This window comes from Caloenas nicobarica, chromosome 2, assembly GCF_036013445.1.
Source record: "Caloenas nicobarica isolate bCalNic1 chromosome 2, bCalNic1.hap1, whole genome shotgun sequence".
Lineage (NCBI taxonomy): Eukaryota > Metazoa > Chordata > Aves > Columbiformes > Columbidae > Caloenas > Caloenas nicobarica.
The window spans coordinates 46,720,875-46,742,966 of NC_088246.1; the positions used below are offsets into that span (position 1 = coordinate 46,720,875).

At 38.1% G+C, this 22,092-nt stretch overlaps 1 protein-coding gene across 1 annotated transcript; it reads left to right on the forward strand.

The window, feature by feature from the left end:
- The first annotated feature begins 306 nt into the window (after positions 1-306).
- Positions 307-16,692, forward strand: LOC135985500 (prostatic acid phosphatase-like). The gene is made up of 11 exons (XM_065628879.1): positions 307-420; positions 1,717-1,812; positions 4,307-4,393; positions 5,014-5,166; positions 7,320-7,418; positions 8,524-8,619; positions 11,054-11,186; positions 12,434-12,516; positions 13,387-13,493; positions 13,968-14,130; positions 16,555-16,692. Exons 1-10 carry the CDS (start codon positions 307-309, stop codon positions 14,122-14,124), a joined length of 1,125 nt encoding a protein of 374 aa, XP_065484951.1. The 3' UTR covers positions 14,125-14,130; positions 16,555-16,692.
- Positions 16,693-22,092: the final 5,400 nt, after the last annotated feature.

Here is a 22,092-nt window from a genome sequence, read left to right on the forward strand (position 1 = left end):
CTTTACATTCACCTGCCTTGCAAGTGCCAAGGGCAGGAATTAGAGGGCTCAGAGATTCCACTCGTCGTGTTATACACAGGACACAGAAATAGAGTGCAAGTGCAAAATACACTTTTCATTTCACGAATCCCCTGAAAAGCACTAAGTCAAAAAGGGAAAAAAGGGAGGAGGAGGAGGCAAGCTCACAGCCCACTTTGGGACTTCACTGAGCACAACTGGCTCCTCCCCTCCTAGCCACATATCTACTGTACCACCACATCCAGCCAGGGACCTTGGTGTGCAAAATAGCTGAAAGCCGCCCTTAGGATGAGAGCCAGGCAGCTGGTGTGTGGAATTTGGAGTCTGTGCTTCATGTTCTGCCTTTTCTGCATCTTTCTTCACCAAACCACGGCAAAAAGAAAACTGAAGTTTGTGTCCGTAGTAAGTAGATAGTTTGTGGGCAAATGGAATTTCCTCAAACCTTGTCACTTACTGCTCTTTTTGTACTCAAGGGTATGGGGGAGGGGGCACTTTTAAGTGTTTCCTGTACGTTCAAAATTCACTATTGCATTTAAAAAAAAAAATCCTAAATTTCAAATAAGATTTGATAATTTTGTCTCCTTTGTGCAGTCCTAGTTAATCTTAACTTTCTGGATTGACAAAGAATGCATAGCACTAAGAGGATTCTTTTTTAAATTGTAAAAGAGGATTTCATAACTAAATATCAACGGTACAAAAACCATCTTTACCATGGAAGAGTTTCCACTTTCCCAGAGGTTTCAATGGATAAACATGCAAAACAAATTCTGTTATGTGAAACCCAAACAAGTGTACAACGGCATTGAATAAGCAACACAGAACCAGTGCTGTGAAACTAATGCTATTTGCAATTATTGTAACCTACTGTTTGTTTGCAGAAAGCCTGAATTTTGTTCCAAACCTTGCACATGCTTGTAAATCACTTATATACTTTTTGTGCTGCAGTTTTTGATTTTATTTCTCCCTACTTGGATTAAGAAATTTTAAAAATCTACTGGTAAAATTTTAAAACTATATGACACAAATTTTGCTGGACAAGGAAAGAGTTAATTACAGGAAAGAAAAATCTTGATGCATCTTTATAGATGTATCTTTTATCTGAAGTGAAATTCCAGAACAGGTTCAATGTTTTCAGAGTAACAGTTCAGTCTTTATTTAGATACTAGATGACACTTTCATCACCTATCATGATGAAAAAGTTAACACATGGATTTTTAAGGGTCATTTCTGCCAAGAGAGAGCACTTCATAACAGTCAGCCACAGAAACTGTATCTAGAGAAATAGTTTGGTTTTTCGTTTGTTTCTTCTTCTGAATTCCAAGTTAGCCCTACCAAAATATTAATTTCTGGACAATTACTTACATGCTTCTATTCGTTGTCTGTTTACTAAATGTTGTGGTCTATGCCTCCCAAAATATATGAAAACTCTCTAAAATACATTAAGATATTTTGTACTTTTTATAGCTTGTAAAAATTTATTTGACCTAACTGCTTTTCAAATGCCAAGAAAGAAAGAAGGGTTATATTTGTCTAAATAAGTTGAACAAGCATTGTAGCTATCTAGATCCAAGAAGAGCACCATGAATATATTTAGCATCTGTTAGATACAGTACTCATTGCGTATTCTTTGCAACTGCACTAATTATGTCCATCAGAAAAAGCCGAGTAATGTGAAGGGAATTCCATCTATTTTACCAGGTATTTCGCCATGGTGATCATACTCCACAGGAGTTTTTTCCAACCGACAAGCACAAAGAAGTTGCAAAGCACCGGGGATATGGACAGCTTACCAAGGTGCGTTTGCTTACCTGGGCGAATATACTAAAATACTGGAATGCAGTCTGTTGATATTTGGTTTTTGGAACTTTGTTTTCACTTGGAGAGAGCCCATATTAAGTTGTCATTTATAGATCTCCAAAAGAACAGCCAAAGAATTTACTAGGAAGCCACAGCTACAAGCACTCACTGATTTTAAATGACACTGAGTCAGTCTGGTTTGGTCCAACCACAGCATATGTTGAGCTGTTGGATTGCAGACTAGGGTCTTCTGGCAGAAGCCAGGCACTGGTGACCATAACAGTTCACCTGAGACCAAACATGAAGCTTTAACCATCAGTAGCATAAGGTGGTGGAAGTGCTCACACACCACCCTCAATCTCTGTGGAGCGGGAGTGCTTCCTAGCTCATGAATGACCAAGACCAGCACTAGCAGAAACTTATCTCGTGCTACACCAGGGAAAGATGATTTAAAGCTCAGCTATTTTAGTACAGGCATTGGTGGAATTCAGCAGAGCTGAGCTCACACATAAGTATCAGCTGGTGGTAGTAACTAGCAGCAGCTAAGGGAACTGCAGAGTCCAACTGAGTGTCTCAGCATTAGCTGTAATTAGTATTAGCTGCCTCCTCTTGTGAATGGAGCTGAGGGTGAACTCCTGTACTATGAGGCTGTAAGGGAATATGTGGGTACTAGATAGTTTTAGTCCTACTTCTGCTCTGCTCCCACCAGCACGACCCACTGTGTCTGTGCTTTGTTCCTTTTTGCCCAAGATATGCTGCTTGGATGGAAAAATCCTCCAGTTATTTGCCCAGGATTCTAGGAAAAAACAGCCTCACCGAAGTTATTTAGATGTGCCAAAATTGTGGATGTCCCAGATAAATGGCTCTTGTACAAATGCAGGGAGGCTGTGGGGTGTGTGTCTCTGTTAGGCTGCTGAATAAATTCACTCACATACCCTACGTCCAGCAGGCCCAGCACAATGTACAGGTTTCTCTCTACTGGAGGAAGTAGGCACTTGCCAGGTCTCCACCAAAATCAGAGCAGAATGAACTTCCTGAGGGGTTCCTCTTCTTTGCCATTCTTAGGAGGCCAAACTGACCTTCAGTGTAAGGTCAGGCCTGTTTCTTCTCACATCACCTCCCTTGAAGAAACAGGACTAACAGACCAGCCTCCTGTGCCTTAACTCAGCTATGACTCAACTGTTCCACACATACTCTATGCGAGTTCAGCACTACATGCCAGCTTGCTTCAGGGCATGGAAGGCTTCGAGACCCAGGTGTCAGGGTTTAACAACACACATTTTAGGCAAGTTGGGGCAGAACCCTGGGAAACTGGATGCACAATTCCAGCAGCAGAAAGAGGCTATCACATATACACACCACGAGCCATGTCCCACACTCTGCATAAAGCCCTGACTAACTTGGTCTGACCTCATAGCTGACTCTGCTTTCAACAGGAGGTTGGACTGGAGACTTCCAGAGGTTCCTTTCAACCTGAATTATCCTATGATCCTAGGACTTAGAAAAGGACTTTAGGAAACAATGTGTAATCACTGTACTTGAGACCCCAGTGCAGATAATGTTTACATAAGCAAAGTTGAATATATTTCAATTTAGGCTGGGAAACAACACATACAAGGAAAAAGATGTCACTATTGATACCATTACAGGGACATTGCATGTTATTCTCATGTCACGTGTTTACAAAATTATATAGGAAAATGTTAAGAAAAGAACTACTAAAATGCTGAGGCTGGAAAACCCATTTTGCTGTGAGACCAGAGAATTGTCATCTATTTAGTTTAACACAGAGATTAAGTCACTTGATTCCATCTTATTGATTATTCTTACAGGGAATAAGCTCTGTGATGGTAAAGAATCTGTCATTCAAAAGCATAACAAGATCTAGTTACTAAAAGCTGGGAACATAGTCAGGCAAGAACCAAGAATCAAAGGTTTCAGACTCTCGATAGTAATTAACCATAGCAGCAAAATACCTGAAGGCTTGGAGGACTTTTACTTGAAGTCTTCTATTCAAGGTTTTCTATCTTCCTGGAAAATAAGATCTTGCTCAAGCTAAAACTGTAGCCTCCTTATGGAATCACTGGTGATATTCTATGGTATTCATATCCTGGACAGGTGGTTGCTTTGTTTGCACTCCCAGTTAATCAGCTCTGAGCTGGCAAGAGAGCAGAAGTGCTGGGACATCTTTCTGCCTCCTTTAAGTCACCCTGCCCTTCAGTCAGTCTTACTAGCTTGGATAAACATACACACAGTGTTCCATAGAACAAAATGCAAAAGAGTATCTGTCAGGAAGACATATCTAATATTTTCCAATACTGTAAATGCAGCAACTTTACTGCTTTTTTCTCCTGTTTTTTCTCCTCCTTCACTTTAGAAAGGAAAAAGATCTTTATCAAAATAATATGAAATGTTATCTCATTTTTTGGTTGTAGGAATGGACGCATAGCACATTTCCTGAGCCTCTTACACTATTCTGTTACTTCTACAGCTTGGCACACAGCAACAGTATGAGCTTGGCCAGTACATGCGGAGGAGATACCCTTATTTCCTGAGTGTTGCATACAAGCAGTGTGAGGCAAGTACCAGATCTGGGACAAAGGATGTTTTTCATGGATGTTAACAGGAATTCCTGAATGCGTGAGAGTCTGAACCTGGTACGGCTGGACATAACTTAATACCCACTGAATTCAATGTAATTTCAAAGTATCCCTGAAACCATGGCTCAACTTCTGTGCAGGCTGATGGTTAACTGGAAATGATGTGAAAGGTTTTTTAGGCTGTATATCAGGTTCAGATGCCTCACTGTTGTATGGCAGAGTATCTGTGTCAGATATTTCCAATACTACACTTCCATATGGAATGCAGATACAGCTTTGTTTCCATTTAGGGTACAGCTATTCAGCGCATACACAATGTCCCAAAGTCTACACGGTCAAATTGAGTCAGTCTTATGTTTTTCACTAGGACTCCTAAGAGAACTGCTACCAAGTTGCAGCTCCCTTGTCCACTAAAATTTTATTCCAAGGCTGTATTCCAGGCCTTCTTCATCCCACTCTACTTCAATGCCATCTTACCCAGCACAGTACCAGTCCCTTTCTTTAATATAAGAGAAAAAAACAACAACAAAAAAATCTAACGAGAGAAATGACCTTCGAAAACTTTTTTCTTTCTTTTTTTTTTTTTTCCTTGCTTCAGATTTATATCCGAAGCACTGACTGTGATCACACGCTTATGAGTGCTCAGGCAAGCCTTGCTGGGCTGTACCCACCAACACAGGGCCAGATTTGGAACCCCAAAATCCTTTGGCAACCAATTCCAGTCCATACGGTACCACTGTCACATGATAATGTGAGTATAAACTAGGGGGGTTTGCTTTCACTTAATCATTACTGAAATATCTAGGATATGAGATGAAGGGGCAGGATAAAGGGCATGCTAAAAGGAATGAAAAATACATTATATTATGAGCATTTTGCAGAAAGGCGAAATGAGCTGACTAGAAATATTATTGAAGAGTTCCCACAAGAATGGACTTACATATCAGGGACCTAGAGTTAACAAAAAAGAAAGACAGAAGTCCTAGGTACAGAGAAAAAGAATTAACCTATAATGTGAGCAAACCACTTTAGATTAATCCTAAACTTATCACAAACATGGCATTCTTTGTGTGAGAAGAGGAAGCATACCTGGTCTCACTAGTGCTTCAACGTTTCTTAGTCCACAGTGAATGGAAAAGAGAAAAGAATTATTCTGGGATTTTCATTACAGTGAGAATTGAGTCAGAGGATTGTTTTTCATGCACCTTGAAGGTCAGTGCCGGCATTTTGAGGGTTGGTGGAAAAGTAAAAGGGAAAAGGAAGGAGGACTTGGAGATTTAAGAGCATGAGTTCATAAGGAAATATATTTATTAATCTCCCTTCCTCAACTTCTCACCTTGGAGCTGTAAGGAATTGTGTGGGTAACAGCTTTGTAGCCTGCATATACTTGTCCAAGAGGTGAAAACTGGGCAGCTGAGTGGAACTGGAGTTTCACATTTGTGGAAAATCTGTGGTAAAAAGCTAGGAAAGATCAGGAGGGTACAGTATAAGACCCAATTTGGCAGAAGAGGTTTGCAGATGTGATGCAAGGTAAATTGTGTGGATTTACAAGTGTAGTTAACACAGTCTGTGATGACAGGGGAATCAGGTTAAATAGGGACATGGAGCAATGGCTCTCACCTCAGGGAGGTGAGAGCATGAAGACAGAGGATATGGAGAGACGTGTCTTCCTGTTCATGCGCACAGCCTGGTGTAGAGTCAGGAGCTGCTTCTGACACCGTCACAGATGGTGGTACCCCAGCAAATAGTCAAAAATACCTGGCCACTGTCAAAACCACTAAAAAACTCAGCAAGCAGGTGCTGCACCTCATTGACATCTAGGGGAGCAAGTAAATTTATTAAAACAAATAATAAAGTCATGAACACAAACACATTCTTTGTATTTCTTTCAACTGTATTTTAACTCTATTCATCTTTACTACACATACACACTAAGCTTGAGACAAGTAGTATCCTACTACCCAAAAGAAATGTCCATCTTTTGTTGGTGAAGTCATTCCTGTTCATGAAGCTATGGTTATAATTCAGAAATACTTTCCTACCTTCTGAAATAGATAGATCATATTTCTAAAAAGATTGAGGAACTCCTGTGAAGCTTTCCAAGATAATTATCCCTTCAGGATCCTCGAGTTCTTTTTAAAGCTCTTTTAACTCCGGGACTACAGAGACAGAGCTTTGCTACTGAAAAAAAAAGGACAAAAAGTACAATAAACACTAAGAATATCTCCACATCAAATTTTGTTTAAACTTTTGTTTAAAATCTAACACAAAAAACTTCAAACAAGGATAAACTCAGTTTAGCTTAGATAAATGAATTAAAAAATTCTGAAGTTATCCAAGTCACATGTAACCTTTAACCTTTGTATGCCTTGAATTAATCAAAGACAAAACTGAGTTATAGAAACTTCACAAGTTTCTACAATTTAGCTTCAATAAATGAAGCTGTACAGGTAAGTCCACTTAATACAGCTGACTACGCACAAAGACTCCTATTGCAGTCCTGCTGCTGCTTGGTAATTTGTTGAAAAACGTGACAGTGTGTTTAAAGAAAGACTGAACTCAGTGAGTGAAATCATCCCTGAGGAAGCCAAGCGCAAAGCAGTTCATGAGGGCTTGTGTTAGTCTTCTGTCAAGGGACAAATTTCATCTTGTGTAAATGAATCCTTTAACTTTGAACTACTGCAGCTATTACTCCTCTGAACATTTAGAAATTATTTTGTAAGTAGTCATCGGTATGACTCTCATAGTCCTGAAGATGAATATCCTTGAAAACTATGTTCCCAAATTATTTTTCAGCTTGTCCTAACTAGTGCAGGCAATCAGAACAACAATCCTGCAAGGGCATATTCAATTGCAGAACAAGAAGCACTTTGCCTAACTAATGTTTTGCAATTTTCTTTTCAGTTGCTATACTTACCTTTCTCACACTGCCCAAAATACAATGAGCTTCTGAAAGAAACCTTTGCAACAAGGGATTTCCAAAGGCAACTCAAGAAGTACAGGGTAAAGTACTTTCAGTTCTGAAAATCTAGTGAAAATGTACCATTTCTGTCAACATCATCTAACAAGAAGGTTTAAAAAATGGCAGGCAATACACTCCTTTCATATCTCTAATCTTCACAGAGGGCGTAGCCAACATACCTGAAAAACAATTACAACATTATAGATCCAGCTGGACTGGGCTATTCCCATCAATTGAAAGTCACAAGTCATAGAAAAGTTATTGACTACCTTGCAAAACAACAGTCCACCTACCTTCTAGAAAAACAGACAAAACAAAAACTCAGATCAAATCAGTGCAAATACCTCTCAAATCACTTCAATACCTCTCTCTGTTTATTCCCATGTAAAGCAACTCCTCTGATGTCTCTGTCTATATAAATCTCTGCTAGTTCAGATTCCTCTTACACCACAAAATGCTCACAGTTCAATTTCCCAGATTTTCTAAAACAGCCTCAGTGCTTCCCTTGTGTTTCATGTTTAACAGCCAAAGTCTTCATTCATGTTCTTACTTATGTTTCATTCTTGCCTCTGTAAGGTATCCTTTGCTTTCTTGCTCCACCATCGTAATCTTTGCCATGAGTACGTAATCATTTATCTATTCTGCTGCACCCTTCTTCTTCACAGATCTATTCAAAATGACACTATCAAACTCACTTGTTTTTCTGTAATCTTTGACCATTGATCTCAACCATCTATCTGTGGCTTTGCATCTGGGTATATTATGCAAGTGAAGCATAATTCCCAGTTTTATCAAATTTACATCATAACTCCCTTCTGCTCAGTACCAACATCAGAATAATTCAATTTATCACACTTCCTTTAATCAGTTTTCAGATTTCTGCCAGACTTCCTCATGTATCTGTGTCCCCTCTACCCTCTTCTGAACATTTCCACCAAGCATAAACTACCACTGTACTTCAAATCCGAACTCAGATCACCAGCCTTGTCTAAATGAATAGGCCAAATTCTCTTACCACTAGGCAATGGTTCATTGCTTAAGTGCAAACTGCAAAGACTATCTTGTTTCTATGTACTAGTATAGCAGTGTGTAGAAAAGATGTAAAAAGGCCCTGTCTGTTACGATTTTGCTTTTTTTGTATTCCAGCCATTTCTGAAGTTTTTAGCCACTCATACAGGATACCCATTGAAGAAGCTGAACACTGAAAGAATTTTGAAGCTCTCTGACACTTTACAATATGAGGTAAATAATATAAAGAAAATTCCCAAGGTCCAACAGAAATACTTACACTTCCTTAAAACTGATTTTAGCTCTTATTTCTATTGTTTGTAAGACATGAAAAGAGGGTAGGTCTGTGCTTCCAAACTTTTTTGAACCACAGACTATTTTCAGCTCCTTTCCCAGAAATCCTCCCCTAACATCAAACTGCAACTCAAAATCCTGTAAAGACACTGTGACTGCATGAGACCGCTGCAGGTCATCCACCACTTTAAGTAACACAAACTAACGCTCCACCAAATCCAATATTCCGTCAGTGACTGCATATGGAGAACTAGGCAAAAGCATACCTTTGGATAAAATTGTTACTACTCCAAACCCCATCACAAAGGTACACAGGAACAAAATATGTTGTTGGCAAAGAAACATAAGCATCCTTTCACAAGGATTTTATGCACATTGTATACGCAAGAGGAGTCATTATTGCATATAGACAGTAGCGGTCAGAGTATTTTCAGGAATTAAGCAGCCACTGGAATGACACAAATGGCGATTTGTGCAAGTTTGGGAATCTGTTCTTAGCAAAGGAACCAGGAACATCACAAAGAAGCATGGATTTTATAAAGGGGGTACTGTGGTGCCCAGCATCATGGGTATTTGGGTCCCACAGTCTGGTACTTCTGACTGGGATCTGAAAAAATCCTGAGGGCCCCCAGTTTAGCAACAAGCCCCACTTCAAAGCCGAACCAAGTTAAAATTGCAGGGTCTTGTGTTAAAAATTTATTGTTGCAGGCAGCATTTGCTACAAATGCTTTAATGCATAATTCTTTTCAAACTCAAATATGAATGATAAATCGCTCATCAGTACTGGGATATCCCCTTGAAAACTGAGGCAGTTTTAAGATGGGTTTCACAAGCAACATGTAATAAGTCCTTGGGTGAGATGCTATTGAGTTTATTTTCTGTCCTGCAGTTTCTGCAAAGCTCCAACTCTGGTCAAAGCAGTCTTGAATGGAATGTTAGCCAGGGCCTTGGGTTAAATGAAATGTTAACTTGTTGGGACACCTCACTGTAATTTCAGTGAGGTCACCCTTCCATATTTTCCAAATGCAGGACAGCTCAGGACTACAACTTTTTGTCTCAGTTGCTATATCAGACTGAGAAACATGTGTCACCAGAGAAATGTGCAAAATTGACAGCTCCCATCAGAGATCTAGCTAAATGCTGGAAGACAAATCCAGGAAGTTGGGCTTTTCCTCCTAGTGTTAGATTTGATGAGATTTGGTCTTTCAAACTACTCACTGAAGACTGGGAGTATCAATTAAGACATTTTCCATAAAAAACACTCTCACCTTTTCCCACATACAAAGGGAGCTTTTTTACATAGTTTTTTAAACACAATTCATGAAAATACAGTAACATGCATCTCTCTGTATTTGTTACTATTGGCTAAGTGTCATCTGACTTTCAGGTAACCTGGAGACTGAGGTGCTTGCTTGCCTACAGCACTGTCTTAAACAGCATGAAACTACTCAGTTATTTCCTCAAGACACAGACCACATTTGTTAAAAGAGAAAGTGATACATTGTGACCTGAACTGGCTTAACCTAACACGTGCTATTGTTTCACTTGTTCAAACAAACCCCTTAAGTAGCTGGCATTTTCCTTAGAGCTCTGCTGTTACCAGAACACTCCCTCTGGTGAGCTCAGTCCATGGCTCCCATCCACAGAGGTTACATTTGACTAAAGGGAAGATACCAACCTTGTTTCAATAGGAATTCAGGGTAGGGCAAACCAGGAGTGTTGGGTTTATCTTCCCTTCTCATAGTTGTGACCATTAATGTATCTTGGGCTGTGTCCCTAAGGAAAGACTAATCCATTCCATCTTAGCTTCAGGACTACGTCAGTGTCCGATAGACCTGGTATTCGTAGGTATGAATTCCATCTATATGTCTAATCTCTATACAAATACCTCATACTCCAGTACATCCAAATTACAGCTATACATATTCTTCCATGATCACTGGATCTCACTTAACCCTCAGAGCTGTCAGCCCTTAAAATCCTGATATCTATATAGGATTTGCTTCAGTGAAGATCTCAGATATACCTCAGCAGATGGCTGAAAAAAAAAAGAGTCATAAAGTGAATTTTTTGCACCTGACAACTGCATTAGCAATTGGCATAAATATTGCCACTTGCTTTTTGCACAATAATTTTTAGTATTATATTTCCTCTTCTTGTTGAACACTGCCCTCCAAATTTGCTGTAAGCAGTGCAATGCTATAAATGAAAATTCTACAGCTGTCTAAATGCAAAATACAGTCATTATTGTGGAGAGAAAATGCTACTTGAATGAAACATTCAGAATTTGTTCTAACAAGCATTTTGTGCCAGAACAAACATTTAGCAGTAGGAATCATTAAGAAAATCACCATGTTTTCTTTTTTCACTGTAGGATATTAACAATTACAGTTTACCTGTTTGGGCTACTCATGGTGTCAGGACCAAGCTGATAAAGCTCTCAGAATTGTTATTGCAGGCGGAATTCGGGTTCCACAAACAAATACAAAAATCACGTTTGCAGGGAGGTAAGCCAAATTCTTACCCCATTTAAAACCAAGAGTAGAATGGGAAACAAGAAAGGGTGTATAACAAACACTGCCCAATTCCATAGTAGAACTATGAAAGATTCCATGATGTGGATATTGGTGATCAGCACTGAAAGATTTTGATTAATAGGGAGAGAGATGGTGAGGGACGTGAATCACAAATACCCTAATCCAACATTATAAAGGTGGTATTGTTTTGGTTACACTGTATAAAAAATCCAAAGTAATATACAGATTTTTGCCGAACTGAATCAAGTCTGAATTTAATGTAAGCCACCATGCTAAAGTTAACAAAATATTATTTGTAATAATCTCTAGGATGGTAACTTTATTGCCTATCAGTCTTCCTATTACATTACTTAGAGTACTGAAATGAGATTATTAAACTGCTTCTGAACTCAGCAAATGATAGCCGAAATTTTAAAACAGTTCATACATCTTTAAGCACTCAATCTCCTCCATTCACCCACTGTCACCCTTTGGGCCTCGTTTTTGTTTTATATGGACACTGTACAGTCAGAGTCTGTGAGCTACAAGGACAAATCACATAAAAGCATGAATTTGTTTGCCTTTTTGGAGCTCCAGCTTACAAAATTAAGCATAAAGTTCAAATCTCTGCTCTTGCTTTAGTAACAATTGCTATTAAAAATGTGCCAGTAGCTGAAGAAAAATACATGTGTCTAATTCTGCTGGAGCATATAATTCTCATTTTAGGATTTTAATTTGTCAAGATTCCAACCTTATGCTAACATACTAGCATAGCTGTTCATCTAATTCATATAGTTTGTCTTACAAATTTTCAGCAGTTAACATTAACAAAATACAGACAACCACATAATTTAAGAAGGCTCAGAGTCCAAAGGATGTGCTCGCTCTTTTTCTCTGGGAATCAGGAAGTCAATGGAATTACACACAAAAGAGAGAAGCATTCATTACCGTGCTCTCCTTGCACTGTTCTGCTGGCACAAAGAGCTGTGAATGCACTGTATGAAGCTGTCAAGGCTATTAGGGATCCACAAAGCATTTAACACAGAAGCAAAATAGGCCCACTGTCCATAGAAAAGATAGTATCAGAATTAATCAGGGCACTCCACACAAATTACCTATAAAGTCAATTGAATAAATCTGGTGCATTTAAAGACAGATCGTGTTAAAACAGTAACAAGGGATACAGATGTTAACACAAGCATCCCTTTCATTGTCATTGCTTCCCCATTTTCTTTCAGGTATTCTTTTAAAAACTATTCTGAAGCATATCTCAGATGCTAGAAAGCCTTCCCACCAGCAAAAAATGGTTATGTATTCTGCGGTGAGTCCTTTCTGATTCTTTTATGCTCTCTTTCTGCAGTTATTAAATGCAGTGAAAGCTGTGAAACTTTTTCATGAAATACAGCTACAAGCATTTCTTATTTGGTTAACCTTAAATATAATTCAATTATTTTCATTCTTTCATGGACAGATACTACATTGAAAACTGCAGCATTCCATTTTCCACCTGATGTCATGGCTTGTTTCATTGTAATATTGTTTTGATTGAGCAGAGAGCTGGAAAAAACATGCCTCATGCTTTGTTGAAGCTTTATTAAAAAGATAATTTAGAAAAAAACTTCCTGCTTCCTGCATCATTTTTCAGATGCAAAAGAAAAAAAAAAGAAAAAGAAAAAAATAAGTTAATTACTTTAAAAGTTCTTATGAAGGCAGCTACTCAATTGTGACTTTATACTTTTGTTTAGAACATGCAAAAACCGTCCTTGGAGAAGGAAATTTTTTTATTCCTCTTGGTAAAAAGCTCCTATTTCTAAACTGCAGTTAGACTATGACCTATCAGGTATGTATCAGCCAAGGAGCTTACTGATCTGATCTTGAATACTGTTTACTTAACATGCAAAAATACTAGTTCTTTTTAAAATAAGTTTTAACAGCTCTTACTAACTTTGATAAGAACTGCAAGTGACTAAGACTTGTTAAATATTTAGATACATGTATACTTCATACAAGCAGCATTTCAGTTTATACAGACATAAAATGATTGAATGTTGTAGAGGGAAGAGGGCAGGTATTAATGAGGCCACGCAAGTCATGTTAAGTGGACAGATAATGAGCTGGACATATCGTTAAATAATAGGTACATGCAATAATTTTCAGTAGATCTTTAATTAAAGGTTTTTTATATTTACAGCACGCAGCCACCATTGTTGCCTTACAGATGGCTCTCAATGTCTTCAATGGGAAATTGCCTCCTTACAGTGCCTGTCATTTTTTTGAACTTTACCAGGAAAAAAATGGGCAAGTATCTGCAAGCTGTACTGCTAAGATATACTTTTTCTAAAAGGCAATTTACTGACACCCCACACTAATTAAACTGGATACACGAGGTTCACTACACAGGAAAAAAATTATAGATTGGTTGTAATTATTATAATTGGACTCAATTTAGCACTTATTGACTGTAGCAGAATCACAGCACTGCAGCCTGAAAACCCTCTATATGTTGCTTCATTACAGTTAAGAGAGGTTTTGCTCTACCCTTTTTATTTGTTTAACTCATTGACTCTCTACCAAGAAGACAAATTACGTGCAAATCAGTGCTGATAACCTATTGTTTAGAAAGATCTCTTTAGAGTACTAATGATACATATTATATTAATAACCAGACAAACTGGCTAAAAGTTTGTCCCAAAGTACAATCACTACAACATGGAAAAGCTGTGTGGTTCTGCATACCTAACTTTGCTTTGAACCTTCTGTGTTTTGAAACAGGCAATATACTATTGAAATGTACTATCAGAATAATTCTTTGAGAGATCCTCACCCCCTCACTCTCCCTGGCTGCAAGTTTCGCTGTCCACTGGAGAGATTTACTCACTTGGTCTCCCCAGTCCTAGTGCAGCATTGGACAAGAGAATGTAGGACATAAAAAGAGGTAAGTTAAGTGCTTTGGGCACATGTACCCAAAAGTAAAGTCAGGATTACATCTTCCGCCAAGACCTCATTTGAAGTAACAATCATTTTCATAAGGGTCTGGTCTGAAATTAGAAACATTCAGATCCAGTAAGACAGAATTGTACCCTAGGCCATAATTTCTACTCCATTGATACATTTACCTATTCCATCTCAACTTTCTGGCAAAATGGAATCAAGGCTGATTAGACTTTGGGGTACTATTTTTCATGGGTTTTTTGTTTGTTTAGTACAGTCAAAAAGACCTTCAGTTCCTGAGGAAGCAGATACAGATGCATGGAATTGTAACAATTCACCTTATCTTTTCTAACTGTAGAGTATTTCTCCGAACTGATTAACAACACTGTGCATTCCCTTGATTTTAGGAGATGCTCAGAGAACAAACCAGATTAATATTAAATAGTATACCAGAATGTCAGACATCTACAGACACACATTGGCATACTAACATTTCCTAGTAGGTAGGTTGTCCGTATCTCTATATTAGGATGTCTACCTTTCCATTTTGACCACTGATGATATTCATGTTCACAAGAAGTGGGAACAGGAAGGCAGAGAATTACATTGTCTCTCTTGTATCTAGCTCTACATTCCTTAACGGAGATGAAAAGCAAACAGGCCCCAGGATTAAAAAGTGTCCCCACTTTTTTGATGATCAATTGTTGTACCTAATGTTAAAAAATCCCATATGGACTTCTGAATCACCAATCTCAAGAAGAATTAGAAATGTAGATTAGAAGAACGCAGGCAAGCCAGCTCACCTGGTTGCAAATAATTTCCTGTTAAATATCTTGAATCCATGAACAGACTGGAGATATTTTAGCCAGAATGAATGAATAATTAGCAACTAATGATTCACTAAACACATTTCTTCACTGTATTAATTGCCCACAAATGCTTAGGAAGCACATCAGGACATTAGCCTGTTTAATTGCAAAAGGTGATTGGTTGCGGGGGGGTTAGTTCTGAAAATTTTTTTTGGCCAGGCAACAAATAGAGTCATGGAAGATGGTGATAAATACTTCACGTTTATGCTGGGGTGCATAGTAATCTAAGTTTTGTGGAAATGAGTTCCCCTCCTTCACAAAGCAAACTGTGTAACCAACTGAGTAAGTAAACAAAAAAACTACTATGTAATCAAAATTTGGCATTAATAAAGACACAAATATCCAATATTTAGCCTTTGAGTTCAACAAAAAGGCTGCACATTGTTCCAGTTCTCAAATTTGCTAAAGTAGAAATTAGATAGTCCAGGCATTTTACATCAAGTTCAGCATCATTGCTCATGACTGTTTTCATTATTAATCCTGAGATAGACCACAAAAGAGATTACAACCATAACTGATGCTCCAATCAAAGTATTTGCCATATTGTCATATCAAAATTTGATACTCTCCCCTCTTTTATCCTGGTTCAAGATAGTTCCATCTTAGTAACTGTTGGGGCCAGATCCTAATTTTGGGGCTCCTAACTCTTCTTCTGCAGGCAGAAGTTTTAAATTCCCTGCGGTGCATGAGTGGCACTTGGGAAAAAGCCCAGGCACATTGTCCAGAGCCTGCACAGTGGTGCAACCTGACAGAAGGACCACACTGTGCAAAACCACTGTGAGCAGTGATGAAATGCATTACACCAGTTCTCAGTCAACACAGATAAGCTGGACCACTGATTGTTACCACCAGAAAGCTAAACCAAGCTAAAAAGTGACGCAGAGTTTACAGGTCACATTTATACCTAACATACACAGCTGCAACATTACTGGTTTCAGCTGTTTGCAGCTTTGTCAAACATCATTTCAAATATCGTCCTTTGCTAATGCATACATTAATACTTTGTTTTTACATGGATCTGAGCATTTGATTATTAGAAACCCATAAATGTCATTTTTTTAAAGGAAAGCCAGGAGTGTGACTGAGGTCAAAAATTTACCTTACATAGCCATTCTATGTGGAGACACTATTTCCCAAACATAGAGCTGTTTCCAGAAAATGCTTAATTGAAGTTTCATGGAGATGACTTATGTCCCCAGCACAGGGAAATACAGGGTTAGGCAAGTATTGCTATTACAGGTCACACACGTGAGTAGCAGTATTTGAGGGTGGTACAAATGAGACCCAAGTTCCTCCACATGAGGAGTGACCACAGTGTGGATCACAGGATGTGAAGACAGTTCAGCACATTTGGGAAGGAGATCAAATATTTCTCTGTGCTCTTTTGGCTGCTCAGGAAGATTTCCACATGGATTAGCTCAATTAAAATTGGAGCAAATTTGTTAACTCTTCTGCACTTAGTCTGAGCCATCAGAGGTTGAGGTACTGTTATCAGATTTGCCATATTTTCAGAGAATGAGGCCATATCCTAAGAATTATTCTTTTTATCTTACCTTTAGGTGCTCCCTCCATGATCTTCAGTGTGACTAGCTTTGTGAAACAACTCCTCCCACACTGCGATGTGATTATAGTCTAACATTTCTTATTAACTTCCATCAGCACGACCAGCAGTCTCCTGATCTCTATCGAAAGAAAACGTTCCTCAGCACAACAAATGAAAATTATAGAAAGCGGTGACTTATCCTTCCTGAACATTTGTTTTATTTTATCAGGTGGTAAAACACAAGTGCCATGTCAAACCAGAGTAATTTTTCAAGATCTATTCATTCCAAAGGGATTTTGGCAGAACTAATTCGAGAATGTAATTGTAGCTATAGTGTTTTGAAGGGCTATAGCTTTAATTTACAACAAAATTGGAAAATACCACTGAAGGAGTGCTGCCCTTTTTTGATGAATGAGACAAGAACTTCTAGAACTGGTGAGGGGACCAGTGCCTCAAAAGGAGCCTCCAAAAGGAAAAGTGTTCCAGTGTCCTTATACTTCATTTTATTCAAGAAGTAATGAAGCATTTTACACAAGCAGATCCCAAAAGCTACAAAAATGAGGATAATGGCTATTTACTTACCTACCAGATGTCTTTCTTTTTCTTTTCTCCATCTTATACATGCTCAAATATTCCACCTCTATACAGAAGGAAGGTGAGACTTATGGAAAGAATGGACCATGGATCTAGTCCTAAGAGAAGCCTACGAAGAGCCAGGCTGGCTACAATGAATAGCTGTCAGGCAATCATCTGACCCAACAAGGCTTTCATATATTGAGTCATTCCATCTCTTTCTTAAAAGACAGCAAGGCCAAGTGCCTAGTTTGAAAGAAAAAGCATTTGGGGCTTCAAACAGGTTTTCAAACACCTTCCTTTTGTTATGTTACCTTGATTGTATACCTTGATCTGATCACATAAAGTCTGTGCTTCAGAGAAGTCTCTAAGTCCTTGCTGTTCTTGACATTAACCTAATGGCAACACAAAATAAAAAAAAGTCCACAGCTACAAGCTAGTTAAAACATGCAGAACATGCTGGACAATCCTTCACTAATCACGTTTTATAATATTGCTATTGTGAAAACAGTTCATGTTCTTACTACAAAAGTTTAATCAGAACAATCAGATATAATTGATTTCTGAAAACAGTGGACATTTCTTTGCTTGAAGAACTAGACTTTTTAATTTTTTATTTTCTTACAGTGCATAGGACCTTTGCCAACAGCCTTGTTGCCAACATTTCAAAGAAAACCAGAGTAATAGATGAGATGCAGAAAATGTTTACATTCCAGCTTCTCCTTGGATCAGGCTTTTAAAATGGATTTTTAGAACTACAGCATAAGCAAATTGCTACTCCATAAGCTACAAAAGAATTAAAAGAATAAAAAGGTCCCATTCCCCTCTAGCGAGAATCTAAGTTTCAGAATTCTCACTGTAAAAGCCCATTTTCTTCTCAGCAAGGCCCAAGAAACAATTCTTGTGCTCCCTAAGCCACCATAGGAAACACAATTCAGCAAGAAGAACTGTAGTTAGATTTCACGGCAAAGAAGCTCAATCACATAGATAAAAATAAATTATCGCATCTAGTGAAAAAATGCACCCCCTCTTACTCCAGCATCAAAACAAGAGTAAAAATGTTTTCCAATAAGACAATCAGCTCTAGCTGCTTCTTTATGCAAAGAAGAATAACCTTGGTTTTTCTCTATTACCTTAACATCCACAATGGACACCAGCAGAAAGCCTCCCTAGGTACAGCAGCCCTCATAGGAGAGTTAGTGCAAGCTATTTAAATGATTAATCTCAAAACCATACAGCTGATCATCACATCTCTCTCAACGGAAGTAATTAAAAAATAAACTGCTAAAAGAAAGCAAATAGAGAGGAAAATTTAAAGCTCCATCTTTATTGGCATTAGACTACTAACAAGATTGCAGCCTTGGCTGACAAAAGCAAATTTCTAGGCATCCTCTCTTCTATCCTGAACTTGTTCTTATTTCTCCTTTTTCTGAACTTGTGCCAGCCTGAGTTGCTTTTACTTTGTTTGCCATATATTTAGAACTGGAAGTTCAAGAGCTGTTAAAGGTCTTCACATTCTTTTGCCATTAAAGGTAAGAGTAACTTTTCTGCTGGTTTCCTAGATTGCATAGGGCTCACATAGAAAACACAATACACAGCTGAGATATTCTTCATTATTCTCTTTAGCCTCCAGTTCCCAGTTTCTCTCCTTCCTCACCCAAATTCATCTCTCAGAAATGTTTAGAACCACATGAAGACTCTTCTGTCCCACAGATTTGTCTGGTCTGGGGGATCATGGAGCTGGACCCTGGCCCCAGCACTTCAGCTATGGAATGAATCCTAGATGAGGCCACTCCTCACAGAACACCAATAGAAGGTCCCCCTTTTCCATCACATTGTCAGACCATGTTTTCTTCCTGCCACATGCCCAGTGAGTGTACTTTGAACATCCTGATTTCTGTTGAGCAAAATTAAATTTCAAATTTAATTTCAAAATTAAGATATTTCTAAATTATTTTATTCTCCTCATCCCTGTTCAACAGAAACCCCATCGCACACATTCTCTATAATGTTTTTTGTTCTTAGGACTATCACTGTAGAAACACAGAAAGGAAAACTTTCTTGCTTACTCCAATGAAAAATAAACATCAGTGTTCATTAAGGCTGAAACATCAAGCCCAGATCTTGTTGCATGAATACAAATTGGGGATGTCAGTGAACAAAAAAAAATAAAACACTCTAAATGATGTTTTTCTACAACTGCACCAGCTGACTCCATTTGAAAAATCTGTCCCATAGTCTTTTGCAGATATGAAGCCATAAACTGTTCCATTTCAGTTGCTCTTAAAGAAGAAATGAGCAAAAAATTACAGTTCAGCTTTGGAATTATTTAGAATGCAAAGGAAAATAATTATATATATATATCATGTTGCAAAAGCAGGATCACATAAAAATGTAACTCCCTCCTTTCACAAACAATGACAGTCCAGTCATATTTTAAAGAAGACTTGCTAAAATACAATAACCTAAATAGCCATAGATGCTGTATGGGTGAGATGTAGCTTGTGACATCCACTATTTTTCTTGTCATACACTGAAACAATGTCAGCAAGTTGGGGAATGAAAAATAACAAAAAAGCAACAGTAATTTTGTGCTGCCTGGGAAATGTGGCACTGGACTACTTGCATTATGATTTTTCTTTTCACCACCTCCTTTTCTCTTTGGGTTATTTACTTAGCTGACTACCACGAAAAAGAAAGAAAAATAAAAGCCAAACTCTGCATAATTCACAAATATGGATCTAATTAATTGACAAATTTTAATTTGTTTCATGGGAGTGCCACAAGTAGGTGTTTCATCTTTTTACTCAGTTCTTAGGATACACATCTGAGACGTATCAGACACAAGTTCAAATCCCTCCTTTACCAAAAGGATCTGACTCTCATCTTCCACAAAATAAAATCACTGCCAGGCTGCAGAGTTTCAGAGGAAAAAGTGAAGATGAACAGTGTTTTCTGCCTCCTCCTTACTGCTGTTCGCTTTGTTAACATACTCCCTGGTGTGCAAATTAGGCTTCTCATGTCTCAGGCAAACACCTCTCCTGAAAGCAAAATTTTCCTTTTCTTTCCCTTTTTGAGCTTGCAAAAAGCTTGAAAAAAATAATTACAGATAAATCCAACCTAGGTTAAGTGCTGATCTGCAAATTCAGTGACAGAAGCTGAGCTGTTTCCCCATGTGAGCAGCCTGGCCTGTGAGCACAGGCAGCAGTTTCACATCTGGCTGCCCTGACTGCAGTGACTTCCACCCTTTCACCGCGTAGGTTTTGCTCCACCCACAGCGGTTACCTAAGGTAACCCTTGTGTACATTAAAGCATGGGTTCTTCTGCAACCAGTCCACTTCAAAGCCAACCTAGCTATGCTTCAGCAAGCCTTCAAGATATAAAGGATATATGCACTTAAAATGGACAACTGTGTTTAAGCTAATTCTGCTTAATGCCATAATGTCATAATTAAAATATATGCCAATGAGCCAAATTAACGTAAAGATGATTCAGATTGTTTAGGTCCACTTCCATGTTGATGCTTGAACAACTGTAACTAGATTGACTTAGGAATGATTTTTTTTATTTTGAAGGAACTTTTCCCCAAAAAGGTAAGGATTTAAATGCTGCAGAATATGACAAGTTTATAGCTGCCAAATGCATAGTAGAAATTGAGACAATACAAGTAAGAAAATTTCCAAATGAAATACATGCCACCGACATACCTGTAGGATTCCTGCAGGATCCTATCTTAACCACTATGGCACATAGAATCATTTTGGTTGGAAAAGACCCTCAAGATCATTGAGTCCAACAATAAAAAAGACGAAAGAATGAAAGATGAAAGAGGATATTCTTCCCTTTTGGAATGTATTTAAGATGTTGAGGTGCCCATTCTTTTGTGCATAAAAAAGTCTCACTAGTGAAGTATACTAATAACATGTTAAAGGGAAAAGTGAAGCCACAGAAAGCTGAACTGTTTATCCTATGATTGGTCTTGGGTTAAAATCTCATTTTTAAAACGATGTTAGCAAAGATGTTCTATAAATTGCGGTTGTTATATATTGTCAAACATTCCTTAATGATGCCATCCAGCATCACAAAAAAAATTGAGTTCATGTCTAAAATGAAGTTTCTACAAGGGTTCCATAATAATGAGACTTCATTAGTCATAGTCACTCATCAAAGAAACACAGTAAACCAGCGAAACTCGTAAAAACTAATCAGTTATGAATTTCATGGTAAGGGCTTAGGAGGGGGGAGAAAAAATTCTAAGAGCCAACAAGGATTCCTGGATCCAAAAAGCTTAGGAACCACATATCTCAAAAGCCATACAGATTAAAAGAGTAGGACATCCTTTATTGACTTTTGACACAAATTAAAATATTCTAAAGAAAGTATATTTTATGACCTGCTCTCTTTAATAATAGAGAAGGATGATAAGCTTACATTTGTTTTCAGAAAGACAAAGTATTATATATTTATGAAGTATTAATTACTCTCTTACGCCTTCTGCATAGGTGCAATCACACCAGGAAATGTCAAAAAGGAGGGTGGGGGCATAATGGTGGAGGAAGAAAGAAGTTCAAGTGCTTAAAATTGGGCATAGATTGACAAGACATGGGGAATCCTGGGAGCTGTGGTTCTCCTCCCTTCCACTCCCATCCATCAGAGGATACACAGTGGTCATTCACACAACTCAGAGAAGACATCACTTGAGGCTTGGTGGGGTTTATGGCCCTAGAGGCTGAATTTCTAGTAAATAGTAAAATACATGTTGTAGAGAACACTGTTGCAGAGAGCTCAACAGAAGACCCTGAAACAGGTTTGGGTATGACAGGATTGGGATGACTCAGATAATACACAGAAGATCTGAAGTTTTAACATTTAGAGAACACTATTTATAGGTGAGAACTCTATAGGTCTCTGTAAACTGTAATTCATCTACTGAGAAAATCCTTATGAAATCAAGTCTAGAAGTATCATTATTCTCATTTTA